We start from the raw sequence: 21,743 nt of genomic DNA, 5'->3' as shown, positions 1-21,743 counted from the left end.
AGAAGTGATGGTGCCCTCTGTGGGGTGTCTCTTATTCTGGTGGCTGTGCCCTCAGGTGCAAATCAGCTCAACAACTCAGGCCGCGGATGTTTAAAGCTGCCTTTTCACCAATCATCAACCAGCATCTCTATCACAACCCGCCAATGGCAGCCCGTCATGTATCCAGCCAATGGCAGCACGTCACCTAATTAATGCGGTCCAATGGGGGATCGGGTGGGCCGGCCAATCGGAACGTTGCCGTTTGGGCGGCCTTTTTGAACAGACCAATCAGAGCGAGGGCTTTAACCGGCGGGCCCGCGGCTAGCATGCGCGCGCCCGCCGCTCCCGGATGAACAAAAGGGTCACCGGGCAGGAGCAGCAATTATTACCGCCGCCGGCAGCCGGCATCCGCTGCCAAGCACGGTCTTCAGCTAAGGAGCCTTCATTAAAACAGAAAAAATTGGAAAATAAGGAAGGAACTATTTTACTGGTTTAGAAAAAAATGCCTCCGCCTCCGTGACGTCATCGGCGTCAGTAAATATCCCACATCGAAACAGAGACAGAGACAGAGAGAAGGAAGAAGGAGGGGGAGAGAGAGAGAGACGGACGGACGGAGACGGAGACGGAGACGGAGAGACTAGGGAAGGAGGCCGGGGAGAGGTAGAGCGGATGATCAGCGACCTCCCTTCCATCCGCTCATCTGAGCCCGGCTTTTAACGGCGACTCAGCCGCTTCGAACGGCCAAACCGTGAGTTCAAATAGGAGGAAATCTGGGTGTTTACATTGATGTTCAATCGGGGGGGGGGGGGTCTGGTCTGGTCTGGTCTGGTCTGGTCTGGTCTGGTCTGGGTGTTTACATTGATGTTCAATGGGGGTCTGGGTGTTTACATTGATGTTCAATGCGGGGGGGGTCAGGTCTGGGTGTTTACATTGATGTTCAATGGGGGTCTGGGTGTTTACATTGATGTTCAATCGGGGGGGGGGGTCTGGTCTGGGTGTTTACATTGATGTTCAATGGGGGTCTGGGTGTTTACATTGATGTTCAATGCGGGGGGGGTCAGGTCTGGGTGTTTACATTGATGTTCAATGCGGGCGGGGTCTGGGTGTTTACATTGATGTTCAATCTGGGGGTGGGTGGGTCTGCGTGTTTATATTGATCAATGGTGGGGGAGGGGGTCCGGGTGTTACATTGATGTTCAATCCGGGGGAGTGGTGGGTCCGGGTGTTTACATTGATGTTCAATGGGGGGGGTCTGGGTGTTTACATGGATGTTCAATGGGGGGGGGGGGTCTGGGTGTTTACATGGATGTTCAATGGGGGGGGGGGTGTCTGGGTGTTTACATGGATGTTCAATGGGGGGGGGTGTCTGGGTGTTTACATGGATGTTCAATGGGGGGGTCTGGGTGTTTACATTGATGTTCAATGCGGGGGGGGCCTGGGTGTTTACATTGATGTTCAATGGGGCGGGGTCTGGGTGTTTACATTGATGTTCAATCTGGGGGTGGGTGAGTCTGCGTGTTTATATTGATCAATGGTGGGGGAGGGAGTCCGGGTGTTTACATTGATGTTCAATCCGGGGGAGTGGTGGGTCTGGGTGTTTACATTGATGTTCAATGGGGGGTCTGGGTGTTTACATTGATGTTCAATGGGGGGGGGGTCTGGGTGTTTACATTGATGTTCAATGGGGGGGGCTGGGTGTATACATTGATGTTCAATGGGGGGGGGCTGGGTGTATACATTGATGTTCAATGGGGGGGGCCTGGGTGTTTACATGGATATTCAATGGGGGGGGGTCTGGGTGTTTACATGGATGTTCAATGGGGGGGGGTGTCTGGGTGTTTACATTGATGTTCAATCGTGGGGGGGGGGTCTGGGTGTTTACATTGATGTTCAATGGGGGGGGTCTGGTCTGGGTGTTTACATTGATGTTCAATCGGGGGGGGTCTGGTCTGGGTGTTTACATTGATGTTCAATCGGGGGGGTCTGGTCTGGGTGTTTACATTGATGTTCAATCGGGGGGGGTCTGGTCTGGGTGTTTACATTGATGTTCAATCGGGGGGGGTCTGGTCTGGGTGTTTACATTGATGTTCAATGGGGGGGGGTCAGGTCTGGTTGTTTACATTGATGTTCAATCGGGGGGGGTCAGGTCTGGTTGTTTACATTGATGTTCAATCGGGGGGGGTCTGGTCTGGGTGTTTACATTGATGTTCAATGGGGGGTCTGGGTGTTTACATTGATGTTCAATGCGGGGGGGGCCTGGGTGTTTACATTGATGTTCAATCTGGGGGTGGGTGGGTCTGCGTGTTTATATTGATCAATGGTGGGGGAGGGGGTCCGGGTGTTTACATTGATGTTCAATCCGGGGGAGTGGTGGGTCTGGGTGTTTACATTGATGTTCAATGGGGGGGGGGTCTGGGTGTTTACATTGATGTTCAATGGGGGGGCTGGGTGTATACATTGATGTTCAATGGGGGGGGGCCTGGGTGTTTACATGGATATTCAATGGGGGGGTCTGGGTGTTTACATGGATGTTCAATGGGGGGGGGGGGGCTGGGTATTTACATTGATGTTCAATGGGGGGGTCTGGGTGTTTACATGGATGTTCAATCGGGGGGGGGGTCTGGGTGTTTACATTGATGTTCAATAGTGGTGGGGGGGGTCTGGGTGTTTACATTGATGTTCAATGGGGGGGGTCTTGTCTGGGTGTTTACTTGATGTTCAATCGGGGGGGGGTCAGGTCTGGGTGTTTACATTGATGTTCAATGGGGGGGGTCTGGTCTGGGTGTTTACATTGATGTTCAATCGGGGGGGTCTGGTCTGGGTGTTTACATTGATGTTCAATCGGGGGGGGTCGGGTCTGGGTGTTTACATTGATGTTCAATGGGGAGGGGGTCTGGTCTGGGTGTTTACATTGATGTTCAATCGGGGGTGTCTGGTCTGGGTGTTTACATTGATGTTCAATGGGGGGGTCTGGTCTGGGTGTTTACATTGATGTTCAATCGGGGGGGGTCTGGTCGAGGGGGGGGTCTGGTCTGGGTGTTTACATTGATGTTCAATCGAGGGGGGTCTGGTCTGGATGTTTACATTGATGTTCAATCGGGGGGGGTCTGGTCTGGGTGTTTACATTGATGTTCAATGGGGGGGGTCTGGGTGTTTACATTGATGTTCAATGGGGGGAGGGCTGGGTGTTTACATTGATGTTCAATGGGGCGGGGTCTGGGTGTTTACATTGATGTTCAATCTGGGGGTGGGTGGGTCTGCGTGTTTATATTGATCAATGGTGGGGGAGGGGGTCCGGGTGTTTACATTTATGTTCAATCCGGGGGAGTGGTGGGTCTGGGTGTTTACATTGATGTTCAATGGGGGGGTCTTGTCTGGGTGTTTACTTGATGTTCAATCGGGGGGGGGTCTGGTCTGGATGTTTACATTGATGTTCAATCGGGGGGGTCTGGTCTGGGTGTTTACATTGATATTCAATCGGGGGGTGTCTGGTCTGGGTGTTTACATTGATGTTCAACGGGGGGGGTCTGGTCTGGGTGTTTACATTGATGTTCAATCAGGGGGGGTCTGGTCTGGGTGTTTACATTGATGTTCAATGGGGGGGGTCTGGTCTGGGTGTTTACATTGATGTTCAATTGGTGGGGGGGTCTGGTCTGGGTGTTTACATTGATGTTCAATGGGGGGGGGGGTCTGGTCTGGGTGTTTACATTGATGTTCAATCGGGGTGGGGTCTGGTGTGGGTGTTTACATTGATATTCAATGGTGGGGAGGGATCCAGGTGTTTACATTGATGTTCAATCGTGGGGGGATCTGGGTGGTTACATTGATGTTCAATCCGGGGGAGTGGTGGGTCTGGGTGTTTACATTGATGTTCAATCGGGGGTGGGGTCTGGTCTGGTCTGGATGTTTACATTGATCTTCAATGGGGGGGGGGGGTCTGGGTGTTTACATTGATGTTCAATGGGGGGGGTCTGGGTGTTTACATTGATGTTCAATGGGGGGGGTCTGGGTGTTTACATTGATGTTCAATCGGGGGGGGGGGGGCTTGTGTGTTTACATTGATGTTCAATCGTGGGGGGGGTCTGGGTGTTTACATTGATGTTCAATCGGGGGGGGGGGGTCTGGTCTGGGTTTTTCATTGATGTTCAATCGGGGAGGGGTCTGGTCTGGGTGTTTACATTGATGTTCAATGGGGGGGTCTGGGTGTTTACATTGATGTTCAATGGGGGGGCTGGGTGTTTACATTGATGTTCAATGCGGGGGGGGCCTGGGTGTTTACGTTGATGTTCAATGGGGGGGTCTGGGTGTTTACATTGATGTTCAATGGGGGGGCTGGGTGTTTACATTGATGTTCAATGCGGGGGGGGGCCTGGGTGTTTACATTGATGTTCAATGGTGGGGGCTGGGCGTTTACATTGATGTTCAATCCGGGGGTGGGTGGGTCTGCGTGCTTATATTGATGTTCAATGGTGGGGGAGGGGGTCCGGGTGTTTTACATTGATGTTCAAATCGTGGGGGGGGGTCTGGGTGGTTACATTAATGTTCAATCCGGGGGAGTGGTGGGTCTGGGTGTTTACATTGATGTTCAATCCGGGGGAGTGGTGGGTCTGGGTGTTTTACATTGATGTTCATGGGGGGGGTCTGGATGTTTACATTGTGTTTGCAGGGGTTGTATGGCGCTCCGGGATATTATAAAGCCTTTAGTTTAATGGATGATATCGGCTATATATAGCTGATCTCTGGCTGAATTACTGAATAAACTTGCTGTGGTAAAAGAAAAGCTGTGTTATTGTGTATATGCTGAATTTTAAGTGACCAATTTCCACCACATTTTGGCATCTTTCAAAAAAGCCACAGCTGGTTTGAATACTTTTATGCATTTGTAATTCTGTGCTTTTATTTTTGTCAAAGATGAAGGACTTGATATCTTATGAGCGCAACAATGAAGCTCATAAGCTATTGAAACAGATAAATCAGTACCTGGAACAAGAATCCAAATTCCTACCAAGGACGAGTGGACTTGATGCTATCGAAGCAATCTTGGAGGTAAGAAGTATGTAGATTAGAAAGAAGTCTTTCCTATTTTCTCCCATTTTGTTCATTTCCTTCTTGAGCATTGATTTTTTTTTTGGTCTGTCATAATCTGGGAAAGAGGGGAAAACATTTTGCAGATAAATGTTAAATCTAAGTTGGCCTTTGTTGGGTGCTAGTTCACAGTATTCCATGAAGCAAGGGTGCATCCTTCAAATCTACTGTGAATGTGCTGATGTTTCACCCATTTATTTAACATGAGTTCAAAGTCAAAAATGCAGGATTAGTGGAAGATTAAACATTTTATAAATGGGGAATGTGATTAATTAGGCAGTTGCTTCATTAACTTGTGTTAAAACCTGGTATCTGTCAGGTTTTTTAACTCTTGCTTTGTATAAATCAAAGCTTGAAATCAGAGTACATGTGATAGTAATTGGCGACTAGGGGCTTTTCACAGTAACTTCATTGCAGTGTTAATGTAAGTCTACTTGTGGCAATAAAGATTATTTTTAAAATATTAGCAGAAATAACATTTAATTGTTTTGGAGTCCTGCAATTAAGTTCCATTCAAATCTGACTTACAAATAACAGAGATGTTACATTTTAACTGTTCAAACTGTTTTAACATTTTTTTTTAAATTTGGTTTGCAGAATGATGATTGTGTCTCCCCAAAGTTAAGAGATGCCAAAGTGGAAGATCTCCGGAGTTTGAACAGATTCTTTGGCTGTAGTACTGAAACTTTCGTTTTAGCAGTTAACCTACTGGACAGATTTTTGTCATTGATGAAGGTTAGAATTCTAAACCGTTGCCCCATCCTTTTGGATGTGTATTTATGACTAAAATTGATTTAAGGAGCATATGATAAGGTCTTCAGCTTTTAATTTTTTTTTAAAAAGTTGCCTGCGTGTGTTTTATTTCTATAGGTGCGACCAAAACATCTGCCTTGTCTAGGAATAGGTGTCTTCCATCTAGCAGCAAAGACCATTGAAGAAGAATGCAATATCCCTTCTGCCCATGACCTACTCCGGATCAGCCACTGCAAGTTTACAGTGTCTGATCTCAAGCGGATGGAAAAGATCGTCTATGAAAAACTAAATGGAGAATTTAAGGCTGTCACCACCTTGCATTTTTTACACCTGTATCATGCCCTGACACACTGCCATGTAACTGAAGGGTTAGTACCTTTAATGATGGGATTGCCCTGTAATACATTTAGTTTAACTTAAATTACATTCTCAAAATTCTCATCATACTCATTGTCAAAGTTCCTGCTTTTGTTTAAAACTTGGCTTTGGCAGTGTGTCTCGTTAAATTGGAGATGTGTCTTTTGTACACCTACAGGTTTATTGTATGTTAGAACAAATATTGTTTGCTACCGTGTGAATATGATCACACATTTCAAAGACGATCGAAGATCATGATTGACAGAAAGCAGAGCTTTGGGATTTAAGGTATTTTAATACTTTAAATTTTATTTCATTAGGAAAGAATTTCTGATCCTTGACAGACTAGAAGCACAACTAAAAGCCTGCAACTGCCGATTTGTGTTTACCAGAGCTAAAGTAAGTTTAATTGTTGTTATAACACTTAATGTGTAATTCCTGTTCTAAGCTCACTTTTGTGTTGTGTTTTAGAAATAAATTTTGGATTAAAATTTCCTTCCTTTTGCAGCCATCTGTATTGGCCTTGTCCCTTCTGACCCTTGAAGTTGAAACCTGAATCTAGTGACTTGTTTGAAATTATACTACGCATTCAAAAACATTCCAAAGTAGGTATATTGGAAAATGTGTTTTTCAAAATATTTTTTTCTGTTAACTGGGTTAGAACAGTACCATTTTGATATAGGCTGGACATGAGTTGCTACCATCTGCAGGAACTGCTGCTAAGCAACGATAGGTGACAACCAAAATATTATGCCTTCCCCCACCCAACTGCATTTACAAGTCGTGATGGTATTGCACAGAATACACTGACCCTGTCAAAAGAAAGCTGCACTACAATATGATTAAATAGCAGCAGTGGCTTTAATTTACCATCAATTTGAACCTGTTCTAGGCAACCTTGCTGCAGCAAGTATAAAATATTTGTTAAACCACATTTACTTGACCCTTTGGTTGCAATTATGTAACGCAACTGAATCAGAATATATTCTGGAGTACATTTCAGTTTGTTTAAGGAGAATAACTTATGTGCTGTGATTCTAATGTAGAAATCAATGTAACACATAAGAAATTCCGCAATATTTTCAGTCAGCTGCATTATCAATTAACTAATAGACTTTTATTGTCCTGATGGAAATTTGCTGCTGGCAGAATTGCTTTTGCTTAACCAAAGCAAATAAGAGAATTGCATCAGTAATACACAGCCCATGTTATGGCAGTACAGAGCCAGAATGACAGCTGAAAAATAAAACGGAGAAAGATTGCGTTCCCTCTGGCACATATGTAATGTGGTTATGCCCTCCAAATTGTTTCCTGCATCAGATGCTGGAGGTGTTTTGACAAGGGAGCCAAGGCAAAATGCAGAGTTTTTTTTCAAGTGCTCCAATCTCTAGTAGACTCAGTCTGTTGGTAGACATTCGGCCAATCTTGATATCTGCCATTCCTCTATTCATGAAAGCACTAGGTCAAGGAGACTGCCTGCTTTTGCTGGCACAGCCCACCCTTGTACAGAGGTATTTGGCAAAAAAAACTGTTACGCCTCAGCGCCGCTTACCTCCCAGGGCATGTGGTCACAAGTTCGGAGCTGGCAGAAGAGTGGGGGAGATGACCAATGCGCAGATGGTCCCAGAATTTCAGCTGATACAACATTGCTGAACCGAGCCGCTCTTGCACGACCAATAACTGTTCTGGAGTTTTCACCTTTCTGTCTACGATGCACCTTCTATTAAGCTGCTTTCATCTTGAAAATATTGCCAAATAAAATGGATAATTATAATGTTATCTTTCAGATTAGCCATTGTGACTTGGCATATTGGCGTGAATTGGTATCAAAATGCCTGGCTGACTACTCGTCACCTGAATGTTGCAAACCTGATAATAAGAAGCTAGTGTGGATTGTTTCAAGGCGTACAGCCCGTCATTTGCAGAATAGTTACTACAGTGTTCCTGAACTACCAACTATCCCGGAAGCTGGTTGCTTCAGTGAAACTGACAGGTAAATTGCTATAGTTTACTGATATTGAGGCAATTTTTTTGGACTAAAATAAAATTTTATCTTTTGAGTTTTTCTATTCTTCATTGTTTTTTAAAGTGAGGATTCGTGTGAAGAAATGAGTTGTTGTGAAGATGGTTTGAGCAACGCCCCACAGAATGACGCCGAAGGAGAATTCTTCCCTCAAGATCACTTGCATCAATCCAAATGGCAAAATTTCTGTTTCCAAACTCAATCCCCATTTTAGATCTGTAACTCACGTTTTTATATGTTCTTGTGCTTTTAACTGGCCCCAGATTGAGGTAATTTGAAAAAGCAAAGCCTTGATTTAATTTATAAGCTAAAGAAACAGTGCATTGTAATATAACGTTTTGAAACTTCCACCGTAGTTTATCTATAGCAGTCTGAAGGTATTGCTCTCCGCTCCCCGATTTAATTGGAATTTGTCATTATTCTTACTAGCACTTTCATACTGCATCAGAAAAATAAATTCCTTTGGATTAAGTTAATGCCACAAATTTCTATTTGCTAGATCTAGTTCTATTAGCATTGATTTTAAATGCATGATGCGGTAATAAAAATATCACATGGCATCATTTGAGAGATAAAAATCTGCATTTGTATGTTCTATGATTCAAAAATTGAAAGCATTCAGTTCAATTTCTTCAATACGTTCAAACAAAGTTTGCAATTGACCAGATGACCTGCAGAGCCTTCTCTAATATACCCTTATCTGATCTATCAAATTCAAATGTTGAAGGATGCTCTGTACTTCATTTTGAACGACACAGCAACTATTGTAATGTTAGATATTGTGGAGCGAGCAATGTGCTTTTTTTTTTGTAGCTGTTTTGACTATACACTGCTAAAAATTGAACATTTGGATGCTATCCTTGTGTATTGGTAGAAACATGTGGATAAGTTCTGTTGCTGCAATCTAAAGAAGGGCAGGCTAGAGAATTGGTACTTTAGGTGTAGCTCCCTCAGCTCGGCAGAATCAATAAATTGATTCTTTTAATGTCAATTTTTCTTATTGGAATTTTAAAAATTCCTTTTAAAAGATTATTTTCCCTCAATTTATCAGGGATGCTAAAATTATATTCTAGAGATTTGTCCACACAGCTCTTTCACATGATTGACAATAACCATGTCTTTTCATCAAAGATTATTGATATTTCAGGACTGAAATGAAAAATGAAACTGACTGGCTTCCAATAGTCACTGGAACTTAAATCCTTTTCATATTCATGCTCTTGGTTGCAAAATATCAGTATCAAATGTTTGGAGGGTGGACATTATTTGTAAAATAAAGGAAAGACAAGTAGATGTCATTATTAGAAAAAATGAGAAATGTGTGTCCATTTTAAGTTACTAGCCCTTATCTACTATAATAGGATGATATAGTTTTTTTTTAAATGCAGAGCTGGAAAGTTTTGTAAATCTATCTTTTGCTCCAAAAATTGAATTATCCAATAATTAAGTTCAATTGGCTGTGACAAGAGGGTTTTTTGTGTTGCAGAGTTTAAATTTCAATGAACAGATGATCATTTAAGTGATTTCAAATTTAGAGGGGTAGACTGTAAATCCTAATTGTCGGAATTCCTAATGTAACATTGTCAATTTTCAGTGTTAAAATCTGTCAGTTTCTCTCTCCAATTGTATTTCCTGTCTATTGTCAATTCCTCCTTCCCCCCCCCCGCCCCACCTTTCCTTCCCCCATCTCCAACTTTCACACGCTGTGTGAGAGTATTAGGTGTGTTAGCATTCTCATCTCGATCAGCAATTTTTCATGTCTGTCACTCCAGCTGATTGGAGAATGTCCAAATCTGTGAGGTTAGACATACATTTTGGTAATGTAAAAGAGCTTTTTTTAAAGGAATAAAAGTGCCAACTGGACGAAATTTACTTTTAAAATTTGCAAATATTACAGGTTTTTGTGATGATAGTAATCTTTGTAAAAACCACTGTGCTCTTATCTTTTAGCAGCAATTACCTCAAACAGAATCCTTTGGTGCAGTAATTTGGTTTGGAAACCCTTTCGGTGGTTCAAGTGCCAACCAAATATTTTTGATGAGGACTTTACTGTGTGATTTGTGGTGTATTGGTTGATATGACTGATTAATTAATGTGCTTGCTCCTAGTTTAATGCTTTTATGGATATGAAACAAAAGTTGATTCCTGGAACCTCTGTGCAATGTAGATGTATGGGAAGACCTAGTTTACAAAACAAATGTATAGTAATAGTGTAACTTAAATGTACAAAAAGAAGTGCACTTATATTTTTCCATATTCAGGTATGAAAGCAAGCAATGCACTTATATGAAAAGTATTGTATGTAGCACTGTCTGTTTCTTTGGCATTTTGTACAAATTCTCTGTAGATATTAATTTATTGTATATTTCCAGTTTATACATATTGTATAACATATCAACCTGACCAACTTCTACCATCAAAGAGGTTGAGTAAATAAAGACTCTTTGAAATCTATATTTAGAAGTTGTGAACTATTTATTTGACTGCTAAAGCATACAAGTAAATCTGTAGACCATCTACATTTATATGCACAATGTTGTCCTCTATATTCTGTGCTTGTAATCCTAACATCATAGGTATGTTAAGATATCCAAGTTTCTGTACTGTAGAATGCATTAGAGGATAGTTCCTGAACAAAACATCTTCGAACCAACGAGCGAGAGGTTATGTCGTTACGATGGAACAGTATGATCATGTGATAGAATTTGACATCCTCAAATTAGAAATGGGTCCGAAACTTAAATAACGTAAATTACGTAGCTACAACTGGTGAGTTGAATATGATTGATTGGGAAATAGACTAAAAAGATATTGCTGAAGATAAGATAGGGTAGCATGGTGGTTAGCATAAATGCTTCACAGCTCCAGGGTCCCAGGTTCGATTCCCGGCTGGGTCACTGTCTGTGTGGAGTCTGCACGTCCTCCCCCTGTGTGCGTGGGTTTCCTCCGGGTTCTCCGGTTTCCTCCCACAGTCCAAAGATGTGCGTGTTAGGTGGGTTGGCCATGCTAAATTGCCCGTAGTGTCCTAATAAAAAAAAAAGTAAGGTTTAGGGAGGGGGGGGGGTGTTGGGTTACGGGTATAGGGTGGATACGTGGGTTTGAGTAGGGTGATCATGGCTCGGCACAACATTGAGGGCCGAAGGGCCTGTTCTGTGCTGTACTGTTCTATAACCAATGAAAAACATTTAAATAATTCAAAATTCTCAATGAAAATGCATTCCACTGAGAAACAAAATGCCATCTAAAAGTGTAATGTGAAGGCTTGTAATGTGAAGAACAGTAATAAGCATGAAGGTTTAGGAGAATTTTAGAAACTTAACGACTGTCCACTAAAAAACTTTTAAAAACAGATGGAGTAGAATGAGAAAACTACCAATATAAAAACTGATTGTAACAGCTTCTAAAAATATATTTAAAAAGAGTAGCAAAAATAAATGTTGGTCCTGCAGGGGCTGAGAAAGAAGAAATTATACTGGGGAATAACAATGGTACAAAGGTTTTTTAAAAATATTTCTATTCAAACAAGATTTTTGTTATAACAAAAAGAACAATACAGTAACTCCCAACCCTGTGCAGCCATCCACTCCTCCCTCGCCATATCCCCCATAAAACAAAATCTAGATCAAAACAAAAAGACAACCGCCCCTCCCCCCCCCCCAACAGCTGAAGGGCTACCACCTTGAGTAGAACCCTTCCACCGACCTTTTCATGGTGTACTGGATCTTCTTAAGGTGCAAAAATTCCATCAGGTCCTCCAACCAAGCCAAGGCCTGAGGTGGCACCAGGACCTCCAGCAGAACTCTCCTCCCAATTATTAGCAAGGTGAAGGCTAGGACATCTGCCCCCATCCCTGTCTGCAGCACCGGTGAGTCGGATCATCCAAAACGTTTTTAAAATAAATTTAGAATCTGCGTTGTGGGGGCGAAACCCACGCAAACCGGATCATCCCAAAATGGCCACCAACCGGGCAAGGCTCCAACCGAAAGCCCAACATCCCTCCCCTAAGTCGGCCATGGACAGGACCCTGCCTATAAAGGAGGGTGATTGCACCAGAAGAAATTAAGGCAGCGCCTTGCGTAAAAAATAAATTCCCTATTGGGAGCTTGAACTTCTCTAACAACTCATCTAGGCTGGCAAACCTGTCTTGTTATGCTCTTGGCGTAGCATAAGCTGCTTCCTTGATGTTCACTCTGACAAAGGAAGGTTCAGATGTGGAGATTAACTTCAACACGTTTATTAAACTATTTACAATTCTCCTACTCGGATTCACCACTACTGTTAATCCTTCTATAGCTGCTCAGACTGACGAACCAGTCTGCTACAATCCACGTGGTGAGTGTGATGTTAAATCAACCCTGTGTCTGTACTCACTGAGTGTCTCCACTGGAAAGAGGAAGATCATGTGTGCTGTGTCCTTTATATATGGCTTGGTGTAATGCCCCCACTGTGGTAGTGTCACCTCTCTGTGTATCGTGAATGCCCATTGGTCGTGTCCTATCTTACTGACCTATTGGTTGAGTGTCTGTGTGTCATGTCTCTGGTGCTCCCTCTAGTGTCTAGCTAGTCTACGTGTACTTACATTAACCCCTTGTGTATCTACAGTGATGGATATCACCACAAAACCTACCTTCTACAAACATGTCCATAAACCTCTCCAAACCCTCCCTGTCCCATGCCCTGAATGATAAATCTAAGCCAGGTGGCACAAATTGTGCCCAGGGCAGAGAATAGCCGTTTACTCCGGAAATCCGGCGCTTCCGTGATGCTCTGCAGACCCGCCTGTCGTGCGTGCGCGACCAACACAATGCCAGTTGAGGGATGTCGGAACAGGCCCCCTTGGCGATTCTCCGCGGTCGACCAGCCGAACTCCCGCCGGCGTGTTTTACATTGGTACGTTTTCCGGCGGGCTTGTGGATCCCACCAATGGTTCCTGCAAATTGGAGCCAGCAGTGACATGGAACTCAGTTTAAAAATGCTACCTAAATTGAGTTCAAATTCTCAAAGTGGATATCATCATCCAGCTCGAAGAGAATCTAGCAGTGGAAAACACGTGTGGTGCAGTAACTAGAACCCTCAGACTTGACCCTATGCATTAAACCTCCTCCTTCCGCCCCATACAGAGTCTAGATCCTTGAACCATCCCCGCACCTTATCAATATTTGACACCCAGTAGTAACATAACAGATTAGGTAGTGCCAGCCCTCCCGACCGCCTATTCCTTTGCAAAAGCATCCTGTTTTACTCACACTTCGTAAAGGAGGCTGGCTGGCAGGCATCGATCACTCCATGTTGACGTATTCTCTGGGTTCAAAACCCAGGGCCCTTCTTGCGATGGTTGTGCCTGGGCAACTCTCAGCTTCCCTCCAGGTCTGTTCAATGCTGCTTTCTTATACTGAGAAGCTTGGATTGAATCATATGTATACGCAAACCACTGGCCATTGTCCTACCCAGACCCCACTGGTTAATGGGAAATACAGGATACTCCTGTTTATCGATGGTGGTTCAATCAAGACCCATTGTCCTCTGAAACTCCCTTTGTCTGTCCAGCCATCAGCTCATTAAGGAGTCTGATGGCTTCTTTTGTCTGTCCTTCGTCCTGCTGCAAAGTTGATCACCTGTGTCTGGAAGTTTGTCACATATTCATAGACTTGGAGTGGGTAATCAAAGTCCATATCACAATAACAGGTTTATGCTTTGACTTGAATGCTTTTGCAGCCTGTATAGATTCCAGCCAGGGTTTCATGAGGCAGCCTGTGTTCCTGGTCCATGTGCATCCCCTCAGCCTGCTTCAATACCACAGTCCTATGAATCTGAGCAGTCTTATCAGCCCAAACAAAAGTAGATATCAACTTATTAACCCTGCTAAAGAACCTTGGGGAAAAAAGACTGGGAGACACTTGGGATAAAAAACTAAAAAGGTGGGAGAATATTAATCGTCACCATCTATCCCCTTCCTGCTAAGTAAGAAGTCTTACAACACCAAGTTAAAAGTCCAACAGGTTTTGTCCTGAGGAAGGAGCTGTGCTCTGAAAGCTAGTGATTCGAAACAAACCTGTTGGACTTTAACCTGCTGTTATAAGACTGCTTACTATGCCAGTATCTCCACATCATCACTTCCTTAGCCAACAACTTTGCGTCAGAGGAAAATCAGCTTTCATCCCTCCACCATACTAGAAAAGTTATGATTATGGAGTGAGGTCCAGTCATGGGCCACTTGGATTCCCAGATACCGGAGGCTAGCCCTGCTCACACAAAATGGCAGACTCCCCAAATCATCTCCCCATCCTGGGTTTCATTGGGAAAAAAAAATCACTCTTGCCCAGATTTAGCTTGTAGCCCGAAAAGGAGCCACTCAATAATCTCCCCCACATTGGAGAGTGGGTCTATGATGTGTAATAACAAAGGACACCCTATGCTCTCTCTCTCTCTCTCAACTACCGGCCCATAACAAATCCGGTCTGCTCCTCCAAAATCACCCCAGGTAAGCAGGGCTCCAAACACATTGCTAACACACATCTTGGCCAACAACTTGGCATCAGCATTTAACAATGAAATAGGCCGATATGACCCACATTGCATGGGACCCTTATCCTTTAGGACTAAGCAAGTTGACGCCTGCCAGCATGACCAGCAACCCCCCTGGGACACGGAATCATTAAACGTATGCAGCGGAAGTGGGACCATCTGCCCAGAAAACTTTGTAAAATGCAACCCATCCAGAGTGCTTTGCCCGTCTGCGTTAACCAAATGCAGCTCATGATCTCCTCCGGCCCTGTCGGTCTCTGCAACTTCTGCCTATTTTCCTGATCCACCTCCGGGAAGGTCAACTCATCTCAAAATTGCTTCATTAATGAACCCTCCTCAGGGGGCTCTAACTCATACAACTCACAGTGGAAGGCCTCAAACACTTAATTAACCTTCTCTGCGGCAGAACCCAGCCCATCACCCGAGTCCCTGACCTGTATTATCTCCTGGGAAGTGCCTGTTGTCTCAACTGATGAGCCAACGGATAACTCACCTTCTCCCCATACACATAAAAGGTCCCCCTCGAGCTTTGCAGTTGGCTCACTGTCTTACCTGTTGGCAACAACTCAAAATCCATTTGTAATTTCATTCTGTCCGCCAATAACCTCAGTGTTGGGGTGATCGAGTACTGGCAGTCCAGCTCCAGAATGAAGTCAATCAGTCTCTGCCTCTCCACCCCAGGCAGCATGGTAGCACAGTGATTAGCACAGTTGCTTCACAGCTCCAGGGTCCCAGGTTTGATTCCCGGCTTGGGTCACTGTCTGTGCGGAGTCTGTACGTTCTCCCCTTGTCGACGTGGGTTTACTCCGGGTGCTCCAATTTCCTCCCACAGTCCAAAGATGTGCAGGATAGGTGGATTGACCATGCTAAATTGCCCTTAGTGTCCAAAAAGGCTAGGTTGGGTTACTGGAATAGGGTGGAGGTGTGGGCTTAAGTGGGGTGCTCTTTCCAAGGGCAGTGCAGTCTCGATGGGCCGAATGGCCTCCTTCTGCACTGCACCCATACCAACCTCCCTGAACAGGCGTCGGAATATGGCGACTAGGGGCTTTTCACAGTAACTTCATTTGAAGCCTACTTGTGACAAAAAGCAATTTTCATTCATTTTTCATTTAAATTCTATGATCTATGAACTTCACGCAGTGAAGCCCTGTTAGAGTAAGTTTGAACAAAGCGAGAAGAGTGGAAGAACAATGGAGTTCCTTCAAGCAGGTGTTTGATTGCAATATCGCAATGTATACCCACATAAAGCAAAGCTAAAAGACAATCCTACCTGCTTGGGACCTGGTGAATAACAAAATGAAGCTATTGTATTGATACTTTGTGATTGTGTTCGATATGGAAACATAGAAAATAGGAGCAGGAGTAGGCCATTAAGCCCTTTGAGCCTGCTCCACCATTCAATATGACCATGGCTGATCCTCTAACTCAGGGGTGGGCAAACTACGGCCCGCGGGCCGCATGCGGCCCGCCAAAGGTATTTCTGCGGCCCACCAAGTCATTAAAAAAAAACAAAAAAATCTTTTAAAAATTTTTTTTTATTTTTAAAATTTTTTTTTAAGGTTAATGGGGGGGGGGGCTGTTGGGTTACTTACTGGTATAGGGTGGATACGTTGACTTGAGTAGGGTGATCATTGCTCGGCACAACGTCGAGGGCCGAAGGGCCTGTTCTGTGCTGTACTGTTCTATGTTCTATATGAGGCGCCCAGAATCATAACCGGGTAAAGTAATTATTTTACTTAATATACTATGCGGCCCTTTGTGAATTGTGAATTTCCGAATGTGGCCCTTGCACGGAGAAGTTTGCCCACCCCTGCTCTAACTCCTAATTTTCATTGATTCTCCCTGCCACTAACAATTTGAATGTAACATTTTAAGCCTTGTATTCAAATACCTCTATGACCTCAGTCCTCACTATCTCTCACCTTATACAACTCTCTCAGAACTGTTCATCCAGTCCTGTGTATCATGTATTTCATGACCTCATTGGCTTCTTTAATGCTTCAAAGCACTCCCTAAAACCCACCTCTTTGACAGAGCCTTTTCGTACAACCCCAACAAATACAACAAGCAGGAGAAAGGGTCCTAATCCAAAGTGTGGCAGGTTTTGAGAATATTGACCCATTTCTAATCGATACAGTCCTGTAGGCAAAACAACCCATAGTTTGGTACTGATAAGTATTGAATTACAATTTCACTTAGAACACAACAATCATGTATCTGATGAATGAATACTGCTCCAAAAATGTGTGTTTTTATTTGGTTAGGTTTGAGGCATATTACTTAAAGAAGTTTTGCTCTGGCTGTTACCTGTGAATCCTGATACTGACACTAAATGGATCATTTTCCAACTGCCAGAGAGAGACCTGCCCACCTGAGTGAAAGGCAACACTAAGGAACATCAAATAACATAAACGCATTTTGCATGAAAACAAAAAGAAACATTTGCATTGATATGGTGCCTTTCACAACCTCAGGATATCCCAGAGTTTTACATCCAATTATGTACTTTAGAAACGTAGTCATGTTGAAATGCAAGAACAATGCACAACATGGTGTTGAACTATGGTAGCATTAATGCACATGTTTACACAGGCTACTTTAAAGTGTCACAATGTACAATAAGCTATGCTGTGCCATTAAGTAGTTCTATTGCCTGTATACAGCTTTGGGTAAGCTATCACTATTCATAGTGAATTAAGCTATTAGGCATTATTGAAAGAGCATAATGCAGGTATTGAAAAAGAATACTACTTCACTGAACAAATGTTGATTGTACATATTCTGAGAACTGGTTACATTGAATTGCTGCTTACTGTGGGGAAGATTAACAGTAATGATAGAATAAACTATCAGTCAGTTGTGAAACTAGCCTGCATTGTTGTCCAAATTGATGTAATCAAAGTGGAACAGAAGAGTCAGGAATTGCCGAGTTACAGTTTTAAAATGTTTGTCTTTGCAGAACACAGAAGTTATTTATGTAACAAATTAATAGATTAGAGACATCAAACCTTTTTTGTGTTTTTTCATGGGATGTGAGCACCAGCATTGTTGCTCACCCATCAATACCCTTGAGAAGTGATGAGTCGTCTTCTCGAACTGCTACAGCCCATCTGATTTAAATACGACTACTGTGATATTATGAAAAGTGTTCCAGGATTTTGATCTAGACAGGGAAAGACCAACAATATAGTTCCAGATTAGGATAGTCTGTGCCTTACAGGGGAACTTGCATGTGACGGTGTTTCCATGTAGCTACCGCCTTTTTCCTTCAGGGTGGTCGAGGTTGCGGGTTTGGAAGGTGCTGTTGGGGGTACCCTAGCGCGTTGATGCAGTGTATCTTGTAGATGGCACATAGTGCTGCCACTGTTCATCAGTGACAGAGGGAGTGAATGTTTAATGTAGTGGATGGAGTGTCATTCAAGTGCTTTGTTCAAGCTGATGTTGAGCTTCTTGTGTGCTATTGGAACTGTGCTCATCCAGGCAAGTGGAGAATATTCCAACACACTCCTGACTTTGCATTGTCGATGATGAACAGGCTTTGTAGACAGTAAGAAGTCTTACAACACCAGGTTAAAGTCCAACAGGTTTGTTTCGAATCATTAGCTTTTGGAGCACAGCTTCTTCATCACCTTCAGTCCAATGCTGGCATCTCCACATCAAGGCTTTGGAGATTCAGGGGGTGAGTTACTTGCTGTAGAATTCTTAACTTCTGACCTGTTTTTGTTGTCACAGTAATTATATTGTTTATATTGATCCAATAAAATTTCTAGTCAATGGTAACCTCGCAGGATGTTGATGGTGGGGAATCAACGATGGTAATGACATTGAATATCAAGGGGCAATTGTTCAATTGTCTCTTGTTGGAGATGGTCATTACTTGGCACTTGGGAGGCACTGATGTTACTTACTACATATGAGCCCAAGCCTAAATGTTGTTCAGGCCTTGCTATATATGGTCACTGATTGCTTCAATATCTGAGGAGTGGTGAATGGCATTGAATACAGCGCAGGCATTGCAAATATCTCCACTTTTGACTTTTTGATGAAGGGAAAGTAATTAAAGAAGCAGCTGAAGTGTCCTCTGGGAGAGTGTCCTCTGGCCCTACACTCTCCCATAAGTGGAAATATCCTCCCAGCATTTACCCTGTCTAAACCCCTAAGAATCTTATGTTTCAATCAGATCACCTCTCGCTCTTCTGAACTGCAAGGAGCACAGACCCAACCTGTTTAATCTTTCCTCATGTGGCAACTCCTCCATACCTGGGATCATCCGAGAAAGCCTCTGTACTGCCCCCAATGATATATCTTTCCTAAATAAGGGGACCAAAATGGTGTTCACTTTTCTAAATGTGGTATCACTGGTACCTTGTACAGTTGCAGCAACGCCTCTACTTTTACACTCCAGCCGCTTTGAAACAAAAGTCAGCATTCAATTTGCCTTCCCGATTTCCTTCTGCACCTTGGCTTTGCGGCTGGTGAATGGGAAAACAGAATAGATGTGTTTGATTCTGCTGTAAGTCGGTTTTGCATTAGCTGGTAAAATAATCTAGTGAGGGCTAATGGTGGCACAGTTGTCAGCACTGTTGCGTCACAGCTCCAGGGTCTCGGGTTCAATTCCTGCTTGGGTCACTGTCTGTACGGAGTCTGCATGTTCTCCCTGTGTCTGCATGGGTTTCCTCCGGGTGCTCCGGTTTCCTCCCACAAGTCCTGAAAGCCGTGCTTGTTAGGTGAATTGGACATTCTGAATTCTCCCCTGTGTACCCGAACAGGCGCCGGAGTGTGGCGACTAGGGGATTTTCACAGTAACTTCATTGCAATGTTAATGTAAGCCTATTTGTGACACTAATGAAGATTATTATTATTATTATTATTAAAGATAGTTGAATACAATCATTCTGGAGCCAAATGAAGTAAAAAAAAAGACACCAATTTTTGAATTACCGCTTGATGTATGAACAGAATGCGACATTACAAATGTCTGCCTTGATGTGGCATGGCACCCCCTCAAGCTATAAGCTTCTTGTGACTTGTACAATTCCCTTTGAGGGTTCCTTGTCATCATCTTCAACTTCAGAATACTCTGTGTCATGCCTCGCTTTGCTTTTCATATCTGAAACATCTGTTGACTAGATATTCATTTGTCTATTGTTGCTACTTCAATCCTGTCGCCTGTTCGAACTTCACTTTCATTTATTTTATCTGTAACTCTTCTGTAGTACCGATGGCTGGGCCTTATTATTGAACAATCACAAGAGGCTGTATCCGCTGAGTCTTCATGCTTTGTGACACAGCAGAAGGTTCCATTTGTGCCACCAAAGCTGTTGGAAATGACTGTTTCCCCAGGATTTTTTTTTTTAAGCAGCAGACATTTGATCCATAAGGGTTTCTTTTTCTGGGAACTGACTGCCAGTTAAGGCCAGTAGCCTGTCCATATGTGACATCTTGGGTGCGATTGTCCGGAAAGATTTCTAAGTGTGGTAGTGAGCGGGAACTGGCGCAAGCTTCCCAGCGCTCGGCCCAGCGTGGCCGGCAACACTATTCAATGATAATTAGTCCACTTAACAGGGGCACATGGCTTCTTGCTGCAAATGAAGGCTCACCAGCCAATTCGCCGGCACCGCGCTCGCCAGCCCCCCGCTAGCAATGTCGAGCAGCACTTGCTCAGCCAACCCCAGCCGGCTCGCAACAATGGCACACAAGAGACCAGCCCCAAGATTCGGGGATGCAGATCTGTGGAGGCTCCAGTGGAGGCCAGGAGGAATGTCCTGGAGGGTCAGTCACAGGGATGCCAGTGCTGCCTGGGGCAAGGTGGCGGCTGATGTGAGCGCCGGCAGTGTGAACAGAAGGACTGGCCTCCAGTGCCAGAAAAAGCTCAATGGCCTACACCAGGCAGCATGAGTAGGTGGACACCAACGCCCTCCCCCCACCCCCATCTCCTTGAGACCTTTCCATCACAGGCGAGCATCCACCGCCAACTCTCCATGCAACCCCAACCCTCCCTCCACCCCAACTCCCTTCAACCTCCCCCACCCCCTCCTTCACAACCCCTATCCCACCACTCTGAACTACGCGTGTGACTAACGATACCCTCTCTGTATCTCCTCAGGAAAAGCTCTCCCCTAATTGTCAGGAGAGGACCCAGACTGGCGGTGGGTGCCAGACATAAGAACCCTCACTTCCTTTGAGGAAAGGGACCAGGAAGTGACTGGGGTAACCGAGGACAGGGCGGTCACCTCCGCAGAGGCTGGTGGATGCCGCAGAAGTGAGGAACCACCGGGCCCCACACCTTCTACTCGTCAAACGTTTGCTGTTATTCCCTTACTGATTGACGCATCCCTCCCACTGACTGCATGCCCCTTTTCCTACAGGTCCTGCAGCCAACAGCGCCGGCCCATCCCGGGTGGCATCTTGTCCAGCAGCCCAGGAGACCACCTTGGAGACGCCAGGCACCCCCAGCCCGATTGCGTGCGCGTGCACAAAATACCAGCTTAGTGCCCAGGTGGCACTGTCAGTTGGCATGGGCACTGAAAGGGTGCCAGGTTGGCACTGCCAAGCTGGCATTTTTTACGCACATGATTGGGCCGGTGTTTCCTGGCATGAGTGTTGGGGGGGGGGGGGGGGCTGTGGTGGGGGCGGGGGCGAGGACCCTCCCATATTGCGTTTGGGCTGAGGGAGCCTCCCATATCGCGTTTGGGCTGGGGGGATGTCGGGGTTGTTTTGGGGGCCTTGGAGGTCAGGATGCCATTTTGTCCCATCTCTCGCTACAATGGGGAGTTCCAACGAGCGGTGCTCCCCACTGTACAAAACGGGGCAATGTGCAGCCTTGGCCATGCATTCCCCATTCAGGCCCCTTATTCAACGCCAGTTGCGTTGAATAGCCAGGTGTTTCTCGGCACTGCGAGTGTCGGGAAACACGCGGCTAAACGCGCTCACTAGGGGACTTTGTTCCCTTTTGGGAGAATCATGCCCCATGACTCCAACCAGTGGAGGCATTGTCCCCCGATTCTCATTGACTTCAATT

General features: G+C 44.6%; 1 protein-coding gene across 1 annotated transcript; it reads left to right on the top strand.

Annotated features, from left to right (window-relative positions):
- Positions 1-320: 320 nt before the first annotated feature.
- ccng2 (cyclin G2) lies at positions 321-10,651 on the top strand. The gene is given in 9 exon segments (XM_038791689.1): positions 321-727; positions 4,891-5,025; positions 5,662-5,799; positions 5,935-6,185; positions 6,495-6,573; positions 6,683-6,726; positions 6,728-6,779; positions 7,962-8,167; positions 8,264-10,651. Coding segments are annotated over 8 exon segments (1,053 nt in total). The 5' UTR covers positions 321-727; the 3' UTR covers positions 8,412-10,651.
- The last annotated feature ends 11,092 nt before the right edge of the window (positions 10,652-21,743 follow it).

This window comes from Scyliorhinus canicula, chromosome 3 (assembly GCF_902713615.1).
Source record: "Scyliorhinus canicula chromosome 3, sScyCan1.1, whole genome shotgun sequence".
NCBI lineage: Eukaryota > Metazoa > Chordata > Chondrichthyes > Carcharhiniformes > Scyliorhinidae > Scyliorhinus > Scyliorhinus canicula.
The sequence above is the reverse complement of the archived record's forward strand: the minus strand, read 5'-3'. Positions and strand labels throughout refer to the sequence as shown.